The 19,559-nt window shown below is 34.9% G+C and overlaps 2 protein-coding genes across 2 annotated transcripts; both read right to left on the bottom strand.

Moving 5' to 3' along the window:
• Window positions 1–6,170: 6,170 nt before the first annotated feature.
• LOC137402191 (uncharacterized) lies at window positions 6,171–12,604 on the bottom strand. The gene is made up of 6 exons (XM_068088675.1): window positions 11,838–12,604; window positions 9,901–10,041; window positions 9,371–9,463; window positions 7,930–8,004; window positions 7,335–7,504; window positions 6,171–6,452 (listed from the first exon to the last, which is right to left on the bottom strand). Exons 1-6 carry the CDS (start codon window positions 12,589–12,591, stop codon window positions 6,312–6,314), a joined length of 1,374 nt encoding a protein of 457 aa, XP_067944776.1. The 5' UTR covers window positions 12,592–12,604; the 3' UTR covers window positions 6,171–6,311.
• Window positions 12,605–12,962: 358 nt separating this feature from the next.
• On the bottom strand, window positions 12,963–15,768 carry LOC137402644 (ankyrin-1-like). Its single transcript, XM_068089149.1, has 3 exons — window positions 14,600–15,768; window positions 13,274–14,560; window positions 12,963–13,020 (listed from the first exon to the last, which is right to left on the bottom strand). Exons 1-3 carry the CDS (start codon window positions 15,766–15,768, stop codon window positions 12,963–12,965), a joined length of 2,514 nt encoding a protein of 837 aa, XP_067945250.1.
• Between the last annotated feature and the right edge of the window lie 3,791 nt (window positions 15,769–19,559).

Genomic DNA, 19,559 nt, shown 5'->3' with positions numbered 1-19,559 from the left:
AAAGTTGTCAAACTTGCAAGTGTCACAGGAGTCTTTCTCACTGTATTGGCAGTATATGCTAAAATTAATATGTTCTACAGCTTATTTATTACAAAAGATGGAAGGCCTTTATATTTGTGGTTATCTATAGAAACAACTATTTACTAAACAAATTAGCTAGCATACTACCTACTTTAATAATAGTACTAGCCATAAGAATTTCCTCTTCTGTTGTCACATATACATGTACATATTACAAATATTAGAATATTATGCATAGTTTTTTTATTTCAATTGTTTCTTGAATTTATAGTTTAACAAAGATTTCTATCTTACACAATAAATGGAAAAACACCTGAGCGAATGCTGTGAAAAAGCACAATTTCTATAGGTAATATATATATATATAACTATTTATTTGTTGGCATCAATACTGCTAGTTCTGTCATAGTACGATCTGGTAATTGACACCAGAAGTGAACTTTAAAAAATTGATGTACAAAAGAAGTACTTGATACAATTGCTTCCTTCACTGTTGTCTGAGAATATGTTTAAAGCAACACTCAGATTGGGCCAACAGAAATTATTTTAACTTATTTTAATGATTTAGTCGACTCTAAAATAATAAGAAGTACTTGATACAATTATTGCTTCTCCCAGTGTTGTCTGAGAATATGTATATCGCAACCACCAGATTGGGCAAAACGAAATTATATTGACTTATAATAATGATTTAGTCGACTCTAAAATAATAAAACACTGTTTCAAATAGATACTGTTTTCATAATTAAAGTACGAAATCAGGTAGTACAAACATGCATTATAAAAAAGTGTAGTAATATTATTTAATTTCTACACTTTTAGAAATAAAAACTCTAATCATGCTATTCTCTTAAAGCAGAGAGAATATATCCCAGTAGTTAGCTACAGTCTCTTTTTGTTTTTATATAAAACATTTAAAATAAATGAAATATATTAAAATATAAAAATATTCCTGAAATAATATCTCACAATGTAAAGTTCTTAATGTTTTCAGTTACAGTTATGATAGGTTAGAAGAAGAGATCAATGCTCTGAAGATATTTCTATTGTGCAAACTAGCAAAGATTTTCAATATTTCTCGTCATATATTACTGCTAAGGATAATTATAATAGTGATATTAATTGTGTGTCAAAGACTGTACAGAATTGGTATTTGGTGCTGCTGCCCACTTACATGTACTCCATTACCTGAAGTGGCTTCCATAGGATGATGCCAAAATGTGCTCAAACAACTATTGGGGCATTGCTTCAAAAACTTCTCTTTTATCAGGTCTGTTTCTTCTATTTCTCCAAAAGGTAAGTTACCTACCATTATACCTGTTTTATTCTGCCACTGCTGCAGACTCCGTTTCCTCATGATTAAATAAACTTTCATATCTGTTGACAAAATCTGCCTTGATTGAAACATTGTAGTTCCCCCATTGTAGTTATAGGTCAAATTGCTTCCACTAATTACTGCTGTGCTATTGTCATATTGCCTTAGTAGATGCATAATGATTCCACTTCTATAACACCATCCCTCTTTTATGTCTTTGATTTTATGGAAGACTGCATTCTCCCAATAATTAACAGTTGCATATTTTGTTTGTGACAGCTACCTGCTTTACTCTCTAGCTAGTCTCAGCACTACTGTTATGGCTGCTTTTCACAGATCAACCGGGGATTTGCCTTGCAAGACTCATCATACTTTCATAAATTCACAATATTCTCTTACTGACTCATAACCTCGCAGCCTCACGGATGAAATTTTCATGACAATTTGCTTTTCCTCTTTTCCTGATGCCAGTTTATCAGGCACAAAATGCCTCATTGCGAAAAATTATGTATTGTTGACAAGTGGCTCTTTAGTCCCACTTCATTAATCAGCTGTAAAGCCATTAATATATAAACCCTATTTCAAATGCTTTCTTATTTGTAGATAGACAGCAAAACTAACAAGTCAATTATAACGGAAGTAAAAATGTAACATTAGAGTTATCTGCACATGGCACTGTTGTAGCACAACTCCTTTATTGAGATGATAGCACCTGATATCATACAGCACTGAGTCGGATTAAAAGTTTTTATTTTTTCTGTACTATTTCTGTTGAATGTGCTCCTTTTTATGAGATATAGCAAAATGCTAAAATTTTAGCATGTTTTCTAGAAATTAGCCTTTGCTACACAAAACTTTTTACCAAGTTGCAGATAAAGGCTTTTAAAAAATTACTTAATTTATTTGACTTTTTTATATCTAGTTGCCATGTTTGTACCAGTTTTTGCATTCACTTCATGTTGTTATATTTTAGTCCTGACTTAGTGCAGCCAAAAGTTTACTGATATATTCGTACTTGCAGGTAAGTTTATCCCTGTAAGTTTGTAATCAAAGTCAGTCATCATCGGACTATTGTAATAATTTCAAGTACTGCAGTAGGCTATAATTATTGTGAAAGCTTTGGAGATAGTCTCACAAAAACTATTATATTCAGTTCGTGTCTATTCATTTGTATGCCACCTAATTTCATTCCACGCAAGTTGATTCTATTTCCGTATAGTGTGGTCTAGTCTATAGTCTGGTTTATAATCTAGTTCATCACCAATTCTATAATCTAATCCATATTCTCAAGCTAAGGGTGTTCTCTGTAGACTAGCGCGCAGTCTAGCCCATTTAATATTACGGCCGATAGCCAGTTCACAGACCAAACAATAGTCTATAACCCATTCAAGATTTGATTCTACCCTCTAGTTTATGGTCTATAGCGAGTAGTTCAGAGCCATTGTTCATTGTTTAGTCCATGGGTCGGCAACCTTTTTTACTCAAAGAGCCATTTGAACCAGATTTCTGCCAAAAAAACCCAGTGGGAGCCACAATCCCCCTTTGATATTTTTAATTAAAAAATAAATAAATGCTGCATGTAACTTTTTTGTTTAGCTTTAAATGCTTTTATAGGCCTGTTACACCATAAAACATTTTATACCATATGTAGCATGTTTAGCTTTTAGTTCTTTTATATGCCTACTATGTTTACACCATAAAACGAAAAGGTGTGGCGTGTATAATGATTCAACTGATGAGAAAACAAAATTAAACTTTAGCAAAGGACAATAAAATAAACTTTGCCGTTTTATTGGGGCATGAACTGTTATGAGGTGTACTACCTGTATAAGTGTTGTTGTTTGTGTTGTTGACGATATTGGGGTCCTAAGTGGCAGGCCACCTTACTAGATTACCAATTGTTTAACCCAGCTTGTTGACATAATATTAGAAGGTATCTGGTAGCAATCTGGCGGTCCGTGCAAGTCTGTTAGTGCATTTTTTGGTACTTTTATATTAAAGTTAAAGCCATGTGACGATCATGTGATAAGGCACTAATAATAATAATAAAACATAAATAATGGCGCGTACAAGCAAAAATGTTTGATTTATCACCATAATTACTTGTTTTTAATTATAACTTATTACAAAATCTAGTGATAATACTTATATAGTTTTATGAATTATTTGGCATAGAGTAGAAATGGAAAAATTATAAGTCAGAAGGAACCGCAGCGAGGGGATGAAAGAGCATCATACGGCTCTAAGGCCGCAGGTTGCCGACCCCTGGTCTAGTCTATAGTATGATCTAGACTAGTTTATAGTCTACTGTATAGCCTAGTCTCTAGTATCACTAAAACACTCTAGTTTCCATACAAGTTCTTAGTCTAGTTTACAGTCTAGCCTATAACGCAGCTTGTTGTCTAATCTACATTGGTGTTAAAAATAAACGGACCACCTTATAAAACTTGATCATTGCTAGCACTCAAGGTGATTAAATCCCTTATTAAGCTCTTGTTATTGAGTAGAACCTATACATAGTATACATCAAAAGAAAGCTTAGAATGAGTAGAACTTGATGCAACTAATTCTAGCTTAAAACAACAATGTTAGATAAGTTTTAGAGAGAGTCAAAGTTAGCAATTATTTTTGGCATTTTCACTCATTTTGCATAAAATTAAACCTCTATTTTAATTATGGTCAAACTTAAAGCAGTGATGCTACTCAGATCAACTACGTTGTGTGAAACAATCCTCATGCCATTACGTTTTGCACAACAGAATAATTTGTCTTTGAAGTTGCTAACTTGCTATAAAAGTGAACTTCTAGCGTTGGTAGATTCATTCAGTCAAACATCGACCTCATGCCTCGTCATCTTACAGAAGCAAAGCGAGCAGTCATCATACACCTTTACCAGGAACCGTTTGATGGTGTTACAAACAGTACTTTTAGCAACCTTTACTTCTTTGGCAATCTCCCGCTGTGATTTGCCTTCCTGGTAAAGGTGTACGATGACTGCTCGCTTTGCTTCTGTAAGATGACGATGCATGATGTCGATGTTTGACTGAATGAATCTACCAACGCTAGAAGTTCACTTTTATAGCAAGTTAGCAACTTCAAAGACAAATTATTCTGTTGTGCAAAACGTAACAGCATGAGGATTGTTTCACACAACGTCTTTGGTCTGAGTAGCATCACTGCTTTAAGTTTGACCATAAATAAAATAGAGGTTTAATTTTATTCAACATGAATGAAAATGCCAAAAATAATTGTTAACTTTGACTCTCTCTAAAACTTATCTAACATTGTTGTTTCAAGCTAGAATTAATTTCATCAAGTTCTACTGTTTCTAAGCTTTCTTTTGATGTATACTATGTATAGGTTCTACACAATAGCAAGAGCTTAATGAGGGATTTAATCACCTTGAGTGCTGAGCGCTAGCAATGATAAAGTTTTATAAGGTGGTCCGTTTATTTTTCACAGCACTGTATAGTTTGGTTCATAGTCCAGTCTTTAGTCACTTCTGCAGCCTAGTCTATAAACTAGTATTGAGTTTAGCCTATGGTTTAGTCTAACATTTATTTTGCAGTTAAATCTCAAATCTAGTCTCTAGTTTAGCCTTCAGTCTAATCTACTGTCTAGTTTATTTTCAAACATACAGATCAGTCTGGACTCTTATCTATAATCTAGTCAATAGTCGAGTCTATAGCCTAGTTGATAGTCTAGCCTCTAGTTTAGTCTTTAATCTATTCTATAATCTAATCTTTAGTCCATTACATAGTCTACTCTATCCCCTAGTCTTTAATCTAGTTTTTTGGACAGTCTGTAGTTTAGTCTTTAGTTTAGTCTATAGTCTAATATCTTCTACAGATTAGTGAAGTCTAAAGTCCAGTTTACGCTAGTCTTTTTTATATTTTCAACTTGTTCTGTTATTTAAATTAGAGTTTCCCAAATTTTGGTATCTGAACCGGTATCGATCAAACTTTTCTTAAAAAATTTGAAACTTCAGATACTTTTTACAAGTCAACTATTTAGCAGAAAACTGTATTTTACCCTGCTACACTAATAAACATCATCAGCTGCAAGTTCCTTACTTTTACCTAATGAATTCTGGGCCTGCCACACAATTTATTTCACGTCTTTAGCCTGATCAACATCAACACAGTTGAAGAACAATTTTTTTTTAGTCAGGATGTAATCACAAAATGTGATATTTCCGCAATTACTGTGATAAGACTCATTGCAGCCAATCACGAACAAGATAACAAAGATGAGGAACAAGAATACTGTGTAATGTTTCTATTTACTAGCGCTACAAAAGTAATTAAAGCGGTCGATGCATAAAGTTATCTATCACTTTCCCGATTCTGATGATACAACGTATTGTTTGTATTGTACAAAACATGGTAACCTCAGTGGCTTATGGACATTTAGCCTGTCCTCCATAATCTGTAGCAAGTGAGTCCCTTTTTATTACGAATGGCTACATTGATAGTGGTAGAAGAAAGATACTTCTTACCAAGAGAACTGACTCACTAACTGTAATTAAAAGAAACATTGATTTGCTCTAAACTTTTACAGGTGCTGCAGCTTATTCAGCAATAGAAAAGAGACTTCGTTATCACAGAGAGGGCTGTACCACAAAAAATTTGTTAACTTTAATAATTACAAATTACAAGAAACATGGACTGTTTTGTTACTACATGCACGGAATGCCAATATGTAGATATATTTTTTCTATAACTACAACAAATCATTACATTTGTACATGGTCACAAGCAAAAATTTGATTTTTTCAGATTAAATTTTCTTTCATATTGTAAACAATGGAAGTACATACTGTCTTAGTGTAAATAGGTGCAGTCTTCCCTAAACTAATGTAGTCATACAACAAGCATGGGATAGAAGCTTCTGAAGGTTTCCTCTACATACCAGCGTCCTCAAAAACACACATACATGTTAAAACACTGATCAGGGTAGAAAATTAACTTCTATCTTATCCCCTTTCTATTGTCCCAAAAAGAGTTGCTTTCTTCTCTTTTACCAAGTCTTTTAAAAAGTCCCAATCAACATGCTGACTTGCCCTTTCATCCAGTTTTTGCAGAGAACTTCGATTCGACATCCGTTCTTCATCCAGCTGTAAATTTTCACGAATGTACTGACATGCTATTTTACAATTACTGCTCACAGCACTCACCTTAAGAAACTTATGTCAGAGTAAACTGAATGAGTAAAGATATCACAAAGCTGGTCATATAATAGGAGCTTTTGTAGCAGTGACTATCCATCTCAAGTACTGCTGAACAAGCACCTGTTAGTTATCAACTGATATTTGTTTGAGCATCTGACAAAACTAAATTGGTATATTTATAGCTACATGTCTACCAATTCCACAAGATTCAATTTATTTTAAGTTTGTTTTTCTTTATTAATCAAATCAGGGAGGTCAAAAGGTCATCTACCAACAATTTCACAAAGGTTTTCTATGGAGGTTTAAGATTTTAAAATTTATTTGTGAATAACCTGCCAAAGATTTTTGGTATACCATATTTATCTACAGCGGTTTACGCCCAGAGCAGAATTGCTTAAGTTAGGGTTGTGATGTCATCTTTTTTACATATACGCCCTTTTAGGTTGTAATTGAGCTATAGCTTGTTAATGAAAAAAGATGTAAATCAACTTTCAGCATCTAAAACAACTGTAATTACCTGCAAGCACCTTAAACACCTGTTACTACTAATATAATACCTACGGACACATAAAATACCTGTTGGTATTGAAAACACTTGCTAGCACAAGTAGGTGCCTAAAACATATGTGAACACCTACAACACCTATGAGAAGGTGTTGAATGTGAGTGAAAAGAGCAGATATGACCACCTCAAGAACCAGTAAGTAACCAAAAAATCTTCGAGTACCTACAAAGCGTATGAGTCCTTAAAACATTTTTGAGTACCTTTAACGGATGTAAGCATCTAAAAAAGTTGAGAGCTTATGAAACACGCATGAACATTCTCACCTCACTCAGTCTTCCTTCATTTGTCAGATGGAGGTAATATATGTTCTTAAATCTGTCAATAGTTTTCCTGTCTTTATCAGTCAACTTAAGTGCAGAATGAATATTTTTCCCTGTGATGACATGTCCATGCACAAAGTTGAATAACTCAAGGACCTCACTAACTTTGGACACTACAAACATATATCATAAACAATCACTTATTGATCACACATTTTACATAATATTATATTAGTTTAAATTAAAAGCCTTGTTGAAACAGACACACATATCTGGTCAATCAACTTTGAAAACCTTTTACTGAAATGTACCAATATTGCTGTATACCCAGTCATCAACTTATGACTGTGTTATGCATTGACTGATACGCTATGAATATTTGTGGACATAAGATGTAACATAACATGAAGATGTTATCTTATAACATATGTTATAACATATGTTATAACATATGTTATAACATCTCATTGAGATGAAACATTGTTTCATTAAATATTTAAAACATTAAATATAATAGTATTTACAACATGTTATGGCTCTCTCTACATTATGTAGTATTTTGTATATAATATGCTTAGCTAGATAAATATGTCCCCACCTCTTCCGAAACGCCTTTTCTCGTTTCCCTCCTCTTCTTCACCCGTAGCATGGCTAGTACTCGGCATAGGCATTTCTACAAAATAGGTATTAGAGTGTGTGCAGATTTTAAATGATGGAAAATTTGGTGATGGTGTGGTGGTGCTCAAACCATTTCATCTCATCAAAAACATACCATTAGTCAAATAGTCAGTTTCGCTTTTTGTTGAGTGAGTACAAAGAATAAAATTATTTTATCTTCAACTAACAGGTTTTACAAATTCATACCAATCAATGAGTGAAATGTTTTGATACGATTTTATGTAAAAGCCAATCCTTAAGTAAAATTTTATCTCGGGTTCTGATCTGCATTTTTGAGAAGCCAACTGGCAACCATAGAGTCTTAGACATGACAGAAGTAGCACAATTCCTTCATACATCAGAGCAAATCATGAAATATGGAAACTGATTTAAAAGGAAAAAACTACAAAAAATAGGATTTAAAAAATAGTAAGAGTTGTCATTTCTTATACTTCTCTATGACTTGCTCTGCTATGCACTAATATATTCAATATAATATATCACATTGCTTGCCATATGAAGGTTTGCTACCTCTTCTAAAATTGCATAGTCTAGTCCTAGTACTGCGTGCAGGATGCCCTAACAAGAAAAAATAGTAAGAGTTGTCATTTCTTGTACTTATCTATGACTTGCTCTGCTATGCACTAATATATTCAATATAATATATCACATTGCTTGCCATATGAAGGTTTGCTACCTCTTTTAAAATTGCCTAGTCTAGTCCTAGTATTGGATGCAGGATGCCCTAACAAGGTAGTTATAATAATACATCAGCAGAGCATGTATTGCAGTATAAACTATTTGTATCTAAAGTAAAACAAGTATCATATTTATGTGATGCTTCATCATATTGAGTTTACATGACTCAAGCTAAATTATAACTTACTCTCCCACAGTTCATAGGATAATTGAGTTTTAAAATATTTATTACAAAAAGGGTGGTGCCTGTCTGAAATCAGGCTCAAAAGTGAGGATAAAAATATATATTGAACCGGAAATAAGCTCGCGACATGTATCTCTGTAGACCGACACTCTAACACCTACACTAACCACCTGCCTTCCAGCAGTTTGGAATGAGTGTGTGAACAGTTATTCTCTGTACTTTATACTTTATCGTGTATTACTAAGTACAAAAGACAGTGTGAAGGTGAGTCCCTGACATCAACTAGGATTTATGCTAAACTATCTCATTACCATTACATTATCTTTTAGCTCTGGATTAGTTGAGAGAATATATTTTGCTATTAATTATCTCACAGAAAAACAATAATGATCTAGCAAACTTAAAATAGTGATCTTTTGATGTAGATTTAAAAAAAAGTTCCTGTGTGACCACGGAATTAAATAAGAAAAGTTGAGGCTGTTTTGTAACATCTACTCACGTGATGTGATAGTTGTCTGGGAGTTACCAATATAAATGATAAATGGTAGAGGAACACTCTTCAGTAGCATCCCATTTGTGCATTCAAATCCATCTGTGAAACAGTAAAAAGACATTGATAAATATATATAAATGTTACTAGTTGCCCTCAGGTATATATTCAGCTTCTAAAACTTACACAATGTTGATGTGTAAATATTTGTTAAAATACAGAGTTGCTCATAATAAGATAAAAGTTTCAACAGAATGGACATGCTAACATATACAGAACAATTTATCAGCTCTGACTGTTAATCACAGCTTAGTGACTTTACAGCGCATATCAGGAGACACAATGTATTGCAGGAGAATAAAACTCCTACCGAAAAGTCAAAGGTCAAAATTTGCCAAATCGAACGCTTTTCCGAAGCTACCTGATGCCAGCAAAAGTTAAAAAGATCAAACAGACAGAGTAGACTGTTGACTTATGTCAGTTACATAATACTCTCGGAACTAACTTTACATCAGCAACTTAAGCACAGTGTCTCTAACCAGTTGTATGGAGTTCACAGATGCTCCCAGTTTCTCTTTGCACCGTGCTGGTGAATTCTCCAACTGTACTATTAGGTGAGAAAGGAAACACGAGACGCTTGGAGTTGCAAATGAGTTTGATAACTTCTCCAACAATTTGCCCTAAAATGAAGATAGTATCAAACTGATCATACACTTCGTTGAACCAGTAATCGGAGCAACAAAAACATTTTGATTTTCGATCTTGTTTGCCAAGTATCGAAAAGTATGTCGCCAAATATTTGTGGTCACCAACCTGGACCTTTGATGTTGCAAAATAAAAAGTGAATAGATTTACTAAATATACAAAATTTATTTTGATTGGTCAATAGTAGTAGAAATGGATAAACAACAACGTTCCTTTATGAAATTTTTTTACAGAACCGTAGATTTTGAAATTTTACTTTAAATTAACATAAAACTCTATTTATCATATATCCCTGCATGTAAGCCTGTTTGCATATAAGGCTACCCTAGGAAACTACCATAAGATCAAGGAATTTGTTAGAATCAGCATAAAAGTCGACCGTATAAATCGTAACACGCCGCATGCATCTACCACAGTCAAAAGTTGCAAAAATTAACCAACTTTTGTAGGCTCAGAACAAAACATTTCTGATTGTTGAGTAGTTGTACAATGAGCCTACTGTGTCTTTGCTTAAATTAAAAAAAAACATGTTTGCACCTCACGCTCACCTTAGTTATCTTTGTAAAAACATTATTTATAGCTATTTCTTTTTCGTGAGGATCAGACGCGTTAAAGCTATGTAGGTTTTACAACTTGTAGATTAATGGACTTGTGATGGTTATTTATTGAGTTTCAGCAGTAGTGACAACTAGTATTTATTTTTAACAATAATAATGAAAATAGTAATAATGATAGCTACCAAGCTATAATAATTGTGGTAACTTGTGTAACATGGACCGAGCTCAACTTGTTAACCATGGTAATATACAGAAGACAAAATGTGTCCTAGCTCATTATGAATCACATTTTTATAGCATCAGAAGATATAAAGTTTGATTCTAACTAATTTGGTCAAATATCATGACAATGTATGCTTCAATATCAAATATCTAGATTTACTGTGTATTTAATTGTCTCGGTAAAATGTAAAAGATTAATTTCATAGTGAAGGAGTTAATGCTAGTGGTAACAATTATTAAAGAAGCAGTATAAAACATTCATTTATTTTATGGGTAAATTAGACATTTCTTTGATAAAATATTTTCAACTATCATAGCGTTATTATTAATGCAATGGCAGGTGAACCGTGTAAAACGCTAGCGATCATGTGTATGGCCAAACACCCATGACTGTTATTGCTGCCATAGCACGCTAATATCGAACAGATCAGCTTTGTGTGGGTGTGCGCGCTCCTACCGTGAGAACAAAATCTGGACAAAAACGGCCATTTGTACCAGTTTTGTTGCATTTTTGCAATGACTCTTCTCATGTGACAATTCTTCAAGTGCTGCTGTACAAGACAAACTGTAAGTAAATGGATTAAGTAACCCGCAAGCTTAAGCGTGGTTTGAGTTTTAATATTTCAAGTTCAGTTAGCATGTCATCTATTTTGCCTTCAGTTAGCGTTACAGACGTATAAGCCGGACCCTTTAGTTTGGTAAAAACCTTACGCTCTAGAATCGGCTCAGGTGGGGGATATACTGTACTGACATTAAATCTGACTAAAACAGATTATGCAAATTCGTGTAATCTATTTAGAATGTTAGTCAAAATAGTAGAATATTCTGGCACATTTTAAACAGAGTTCAACTCAGCAAAGAAATTTACAAAAAAACTTTTCATGAAGTTATCAAAACTTTAGTAGCGATTAATAACAAGTTTTAATGCAAAGCTAAATTCCACTATGGGATGAAGGTTAACAGTTTGTACATAAAACAACAGTAAATTTTACCTTCGTATCTAAACACTTGTGGAGGTGTCGGTCCATAAGACAAGTCAATTGGATTTTCTCTTTCCACAACTGTTACGGTAGATGTTGATTCAGCATACGCTGGTTCTACTGGGGGCATATCACTAGTGATGGAATAGTTTACTGGCCAAGACCTTTTTCGCTCAGAGGGATTGGTGAATAGACTTGAGTTTGATGTTGAAGTTGATGGATGTGTTAGAGTATATGGAGCAGAAGGTGAAACTGTATGTGTTGGTGAAATGTGAGAGGGCTCATATCCTTCTAACATTAGTGACTTGAAAGACACAGGCAGATTATGTGCTAAACTTGGAGAGCTTTCAGAACTTAACTTCGATAAATCTTGCATTTTGGAGTTGCTTAAAAGGTCGTCTAGATATGATGTTACCAAGCTAGCAGTAGATACAAGAGGGCTGTCAAAGGTTGGTGCCAAGTAATGGGTTTGAGGGAAATAAGGAGCTTGGAAACTCAACTGAAAGTCACTTGCAGGTTGGTGCAAAGGAGTGAGGGATGCATCCGTTGTAGGTTGTAGTATGTTTGCGGAGAAAACAGAACTCTCAGAAACAGTTTGACTTGCTTGTGGTACTTTTACTGATGTGAAAGCTGATCTTCTGTTTGAACTGCCTTCTAGAGGTTTTGGCTCTACTTGTTGGTAAGAACTAAGAGATTCTGAAGTAAGTGGGTGGGAAATGGGCGGAACTGACAAGGCAAGAAGGTTATCATTAGGTGCCATTGCCATGAAGTCTGAATGATTTGTAGCTGTTTCACAATGCTCTTCTTTTGCAGCATATTCCATCGCTGTCTTTTTTTTATTGTCTAGTAGCATCTTCAGAGCATCTTTACTTTTTGGTGAGATGTATTCAAGTATACAGTTCATTATGTCTGTATGTCCATATCTGCTAGCACAGTGTAATGCTGTACAGTTGTCATCATCTTGGTGTAAAATCAGCCTATCCTTATTCTCAGATGGTATGGAATCTAGTATACACTTCACTATGTCTGCATGTCCATTAATGCTAGCACAGTGTAATGCTGTCCAGTTATTATCATTCTGTTGCAAAAGCAGCTTATCTTTATTCTCTGATAATATTGAGTCTAGTATACACTTCACTATGTCTGTATGTCCATAACTGCCTGCACAGTGTAATGCTGTCCAGTTGGTATCAGTCTGGTGTAAAAGCAGCCTATCCTTATTCTCTGATGATATGGAATCTAGTATACACTTCACTATGTCTGTATGTCCATATCTGCTAGCAAAGTGTAATGCAGTACAGTTATTATCAGTCTGTTGTAAAAGCAGCCTATCCTTACTCTCAGATGATATGGAGTCAAGTATACACTTCACTATGTCTGCATGTCCCTTAATGCTAGCACAGTGTAATGCTGTCCAGTTCTTTTTATTATTTTGTTGTAAAAGCAACCGCTCCTTATTCTCAGATGATATGGAGTCTAGTATACACTTCACTGTGTCTGTATGTCCATTACTGCTAGCATAGTGTATTGCTGTCCAGTTATTATCAGTCAGTTGCAGAAGCAGCCTCTCCTTATTCTCAGATGATATGGAGTCTAGCATACACTTCACTATGTCTGTATGTCCATATATGCTAGCAAAGTGTAATGCTGTCCGGTTGGTATTAGTCTGGTGTAAAAGAAGCTTATCCTTACTCTCTGGTGGTATGGAGTCAAGCATACACTTCACTGTGTCTGTATGTCCATTTCTGCTAGCAAAGTGTAATGCTGTCCGGTTGGTATTAGTCTGGTGTAAAAGAAGCTTATCCTTACTCTCTGGTGGTATGGAGTCAAGCATACACTTCACTGTGTCTGTATGTCTATTTCTGCTAGCAAAGTGCAATGCTGTCCAGTTGGCATCATCTTGTTGTAAAATCAGCCTATCCTTATTCTCAGATGATATGGAGTCTAGTATACACTTCACTGTGTTTGTATGTCCATTACTGCTAGCACAGTGTAATGCAGTACAATTATTATCAGCCTGTTTTAAAAGCAGCCTATCCTTATTCTCTGATGATATGGAGTCTAGTATACATTTCACTGTGTTTGTATGTCCTTTTGTGCTAGCGTAGTGTAATGCAGTACAATTTTTATCACCTTGTTGTAAAAGTAGCTTATCCTTACTCTCTGATGGTATGGAGTCTAGTATACACTTCACTGTGTTTGTATGTCCATTAAAGCTAGCATAGTGTAATGCTGTCCAGTTCTTATTATTTAGTTGTAAAAGCAGCCTATCCTTACTCTCAGATGATATGGAGTCAAGTATACACTTCACTATGTCTGCATGTCCCTTAATGCTAGCACAGTGTAATGCTGTCCAATTATTATCATTCTGTTGCAAAAGCAGCCTATCCTTACTCTCAGATGATATGGAGTCTAGTATACACTTCACTATGTCTGCATGTCCATTACTGCTAGCAAAGCGTAATGCAGTACAGTTATTATCAGTCTGGTGTAAAAGCAGCCTATCATTATTGTCAGATGATATGGAGTCTAGTATACACTTCACTATGTCTGTATGTCCATTTCTGCTAGCATAGTGTAATGCTGTCCAGTTGGTATTAGTCTGGTGTAAAAGAAGCTTATCCTTACTCTCTGGTGGTATGGAGTCAAGCATACACTTCACTGTGTCTGTATGTCCATTTCTGCTAGCCCAGTGTAATGCTGTCCAGTTGGCATCATCTTGTTGTAAAATCAGCCTATCCTTATTCTCAGATGATATGGAGTCTAGTATACACTTCACTGTGTTTGTATGTCCATTACTGCTAGCACAGTGTAATGCAGTACAATTATTATCAGTCTGTTGTAAAAGCAGCTTATCCTTATTCTCAGATGATATGGAGTCTAGTATACACTTCACTATGTCTGTATGTCCATTTCTGCTAGCATAGTGTAATGCTGTCCAGTTGGTATTAGTCTGGTGTAAAAGAAGCTTATCCTTACTCTCTGGTGGTATGGAGTCAAGCATACACTTCACTGTGTCTGTATGTCCATTTCTGCTAGCCCAGTGTAATGCTGTCCAGTTGGCATCATCTTGTTGTAAAATCAGCCTATCCTTATTCTCAGATGATATGGAGTCTAGTATACACTTCACTGTGTTTGTATGTCCATTACTGCTAGCACAGTGTAATGCAGTACAATTATTATCAGTCTGTTGTAAAAGCAGCTTATCCTTATTCTCAGATGATATGGAGTCTAGTATACACTTCACTATGTCTGTATGTCCATTTCTGCTAGCATAGTGTAATGCTGTCCAGTTGGTATTAGTCTGGTGTAAAAGAAGCTTATCCTTACTCTCTGGTGGTATGGAGTCAAGCATACACTTCACTGTGTCTGTATGTCCATTTCTGCTAGCCCAGTGTAATGCTGTACTGTTGGTATCAGTCTGTTGTAAAAGCAGCATATCCTTACTCTCAGATGATATGGAGTCTAGTATACACTTCACTATGTCTGTATGCCCTTTTTTTGTGCTAGCAGTGTGTAAAGCAGTTACTCCAATACTATTTTTTATCATTAGCAGATTATCTCTATCTTCTTTTGATATGGAGTCTAGTAAATGTTTAAGAAGTGGTGTGTATCCTAGGCTACTAACCGAGTGCAATGGTGTTTCACCCTTCTCATCACAAACGTTAAGAAGTTCACCTAGGCGATCTGCTGAAGTATGACTCATAAAACATGCTAGTAAATCTGTGTCATTCCTCTTAACAGCAGCATGAATGAATCTCACCCCTTTGTTACATAGAGACTTCATTATCACAAAGACTTCTTCTCTGTTCACATTATGTAAGTATCTATCTAGTTGAGTCACTGTGAGATGAGTCACTGTAGGATGAGTCACTGTTGAATCCGCAACATAAAGCTTTAAAACTCTGGCAAGATTATCCCCAGCTGTTGAAGAGCCCTCCATACTTCTCACTGTCTATATATAGAAGTGCTGTTGCTTGGCCCTTCTACAACATCCCCATATAGCAACTAAATACTATAGGTGTAGTGAAGTTTAATAACAAACATTATATAATATGAGTAATGAGTAATATGAGTAATATTGATGTAGGGCCATAGCTATAATGCTCGTGTTTCGTTCCCTCTAATGGAGTATTCATATCATTTTGACTGAGGCATTATTTAGCTCAAACATAAACTTCCAAAAAAACCTTTTTATTTATCAAGTATAGCGAATACTTGATAAATAAACAAATACTCTCTGATAGAGTATTTGTATTATTTTGACTGCAGGTGTTATCAAGCTCAAATAAAAACTTCAAAGAAACCTCTTTATTTATCAAGTATAGCAAATACGCTACAATTTGGGACAATTTCAGAGAAAGAATCCAACAGCTAAATGTATGCTCAATGATGCCTCTTAAAAATGTGCTATCACCTTACTAAGTAGCTCATTATTTTTAATCTCTATCAAATAGCCACAAGGATGTCAACAACTGTGCTATGAGCATGCTATCAGTCGACGAAAATGGGCATCTTTTTTCAAAGATGCCTGCCAAAAACACTATGCCAGCTAAGACAACATTGAAACGAGGCATGTACATGTATTTAAAATTGCTCTGGTATAACTATTTTTGCTGTAGGATTAAATAGCCACTCGATTATACGTTGTAAATAAAATAATAATAGCAAGTCCAGTGTTTATCTCACTAACCCATCATTCCGTAAACTTATATGCAAGCATAGACCTGCTGCATTTAAGTTTTGGACATATATATTAAATCTGTGTAATGAGGTTTCATACAACATGGTTATATGTGTTTATGTAATAAAAAAGTGTATTAAAATGTAGTATTTAAAGAAGTTTTTTATCACAAACATATTGCAGCTTAGCATATAAGATCTGCCAGGCCTGTATTCCCTGTGGCCGCTGGCCAGCTGAGCCGCCCCAACTTTTTAGGAATTTTTCGCGGCTGAGTACAGTGATCCTCGGATAACTCTCCCTCAGATAAAATGTAACATTTCATCTCGAACACAAACGGATTTGTTTGGTCCATTTCCACGTAATGATAAATTTCTTCAGAAAGCTCGACTTCAACATCATTTACTCGAACAGTTATTTGCCCAACGGCTATGGAGACGGTTTTTATCGCTGTATAATATCACGTTATTTCAAGCCATAAAGAAAAACATAAACTTTTAGTAGTTCTTAGGCGTCTTAGGGAAAATATTTTTGTTAATGACTTTTAAAAAGGTTTGCAAAAGGTCAAGCTTTACCAAACATCCGCTTGGCCATGTCTCATCGAAAGTGTGGAAACCTTCAGATGAACTTAAAATAAAATCGGCGAAATTGATTTTTGTGGAAAAACGCTCAAAAAAAAAAGATGTCTTTTTTCTGAGCGTTTTAACTGCAGTCAAGTTTGTCCTAAATTAATCTAAAAATGTCCCGACAGTCACACCACCTAAAACAAAACAAATCTAAAAAATGGAGAAATGTTGATACTTTACAATACATTTTTTAAAAAGTTGGCATGAGAGGCCCTACATGAGAGAAACTGGTTGGGGGCTCACACCGCCCCTCCACACCCCAGGTTCTCATAACTAGTCGCCTAACAATAGCCGCCCCAACTTGCAACCAGTGAATACAGGCCTGGGATCCGCATATATGTTTACTGCAAGTAAATTATATCAGCTTGTAAATAAATTTCTCAGCTTTGTAATGCGTATTTATTTAAAGATCTAGAACAAATTGGTAGTAAGTTACAGCAACATTCATGCAACCATGTCAAGGTCATAATGCTATAAATTGACCTGGTCTTTTGAGCACTTCAAAGGATGTCAAACTTCAAAGTATGTCTGATATTACGCATTTAACTACTCTATACAGTAGTAACTACTTCATGTTTAGACTTATGGAAAAGTACTAGGATTATATAACTATAGGAATACCCTACAGATTTGTTTTTAAGTCTTTGGTTTGGCTCGTACTGCCTTTTACAATAAATTAAACATATATTATAATACACCAACTTCTTGAGCGATTTATACTAGAAGGTATTACAAAAATTGCATGACATGACCTAGTTTTTATCCTTGGCTGCATTCATGCATGCAGCTGTCCTCCTTGTTCTCACTAGATAGAATAAGCGCTGTGGCACTAAATGTTCACTGCTACTATTGGGCTGCGCAATATGATGTAAGAATCCCAAATGAAGCTTTTGGAAAATGGAGTTTTTGGTTTAACTTATTGGAAAATGGATTTCCCAAAACATGTATTTAGTCATGTACGGTAAATCAAGCGAAACATCCACGCCACGTTTTTATACAAAACCAGCTAGCTGCAGCGGACCTAGCATTTTTTTGAAGATATATCTCTAAAGAACAAATCTAATGGTGGTTAATATTTGAAGACTGATGCACTGAACAACAGCAGGCTGTGTTTTAAGCCGGCCAAAATATCTTTACTATTGTAAATATAATTTGATGGAAAAATATCAGTAACAGGAAACGGAGTTCTAAGTTTTGAAGTTACACAAAACTGACTTTAAGTAGCAGTTTATTTCAAATTTGAAACAATAATCAATTTTTGACACTTTTGCTGCATGAAAAGTATGGTGGACAAATGTTTTGAGGTTTCATCTCAAATTTATAACGTTCCTACTGACGTTGCTACCTTTTGGTTCTAAATGAGGTAATCTAAGATCAATGATTTATTTGTTGTTTGGCTTTTTAAATCATAGCGAACTACGCTGAATGCTCAGCAATGTGTTTATCTTGTATTAGTTTAGCAATAGAATGAGCAGTATTTTAAAGGGCAAACATGCAATAATCGTATTTCAATGGACAGACACAAAACAGTCAGCCGGAAAAACCAGAATGAAGAGAAGATAAACAAAGAGTCTAGTCATTCACCTTACTAAAGATGGACTTTGATAATCACTAAACTAAAATATGTGTCAGATTGACAATAGTTCCTGTTTGCCAGGATTTATAATAGCTTGTCCAAATATAGCGTGGACCATGTTCCATTTACAAACTTTCTAAAATCAACATAAATATGTACTTACTGTTCTGTGTAACTTTTGAAGTAAACAGTGTAATTATACCAAGCTCAGCTGTGCATATCCGCTCCCCCTAGTGGTGATAGTGTATCTGAAAATAGTTTACAAGGCTAAATGACGAGGTGGAAAATTTTATTTCCTAATGGCTCACATAAGGTTGACTTTGCATTTATAGCCGCGACTCCAGTAGCTCCTTTGTATACCAGTACCATGCTTGATTGATTTTTATCAAAGCGCTCGACTAACAAGTTCTGAGTAGTAGCTATGTTGAAAAAGTTAACAGGCAGCTCATGAAATAAATGAATATACAGTATATCATAAATGTTTCAATAATGTTTTGGTGTAAGTTCAACTAGATACTAGGGTTTACCCACATTTTCAGCCATAAAAATCAACAGAAAAACTCGTAATGTTTGCAAAATATTTACCAAAAGCACCTGCCAAATCAGAGTAGATCCTAAACGGAAATATGAATAACAAAAGCGAATTTTCTGAATGAGCCAACCGGATAAAAGCGAAAGTCGGTTTGTTTTAGAATTGATCAATCAGAAAAGGTAAGCAATGCTCTGAAGATCCTCCAGAAAAAGAGCAGGAAAATTTGAAATCTTTAGCCAATTGCAGATCTCAACAAAAAGTTCACGCAGCCAGAAGCTCGCTTCACACTGATTGGTCAATCATCGAAATACTAAATTCT

This window comes from Watersipora subatra, chromosome 8 (assembly GCF_963576615.1).
Source record: "Watersipora subatra chromosome 8, tzWatSuba1.1, whole genome shotgun sequence".
Lineage (NCBI taxonomy): Eukaryota > Metazoa > Bryozoa > Gymnolaemata > Cheilostomatida > Watersiporidae > Watersipora > Watersipora subatra.
The sequence above is the reverse complement of the archived record's forward strand: the minus strand, read 5'-3'. Positions and strand labels throughout refer to the sequence as shown.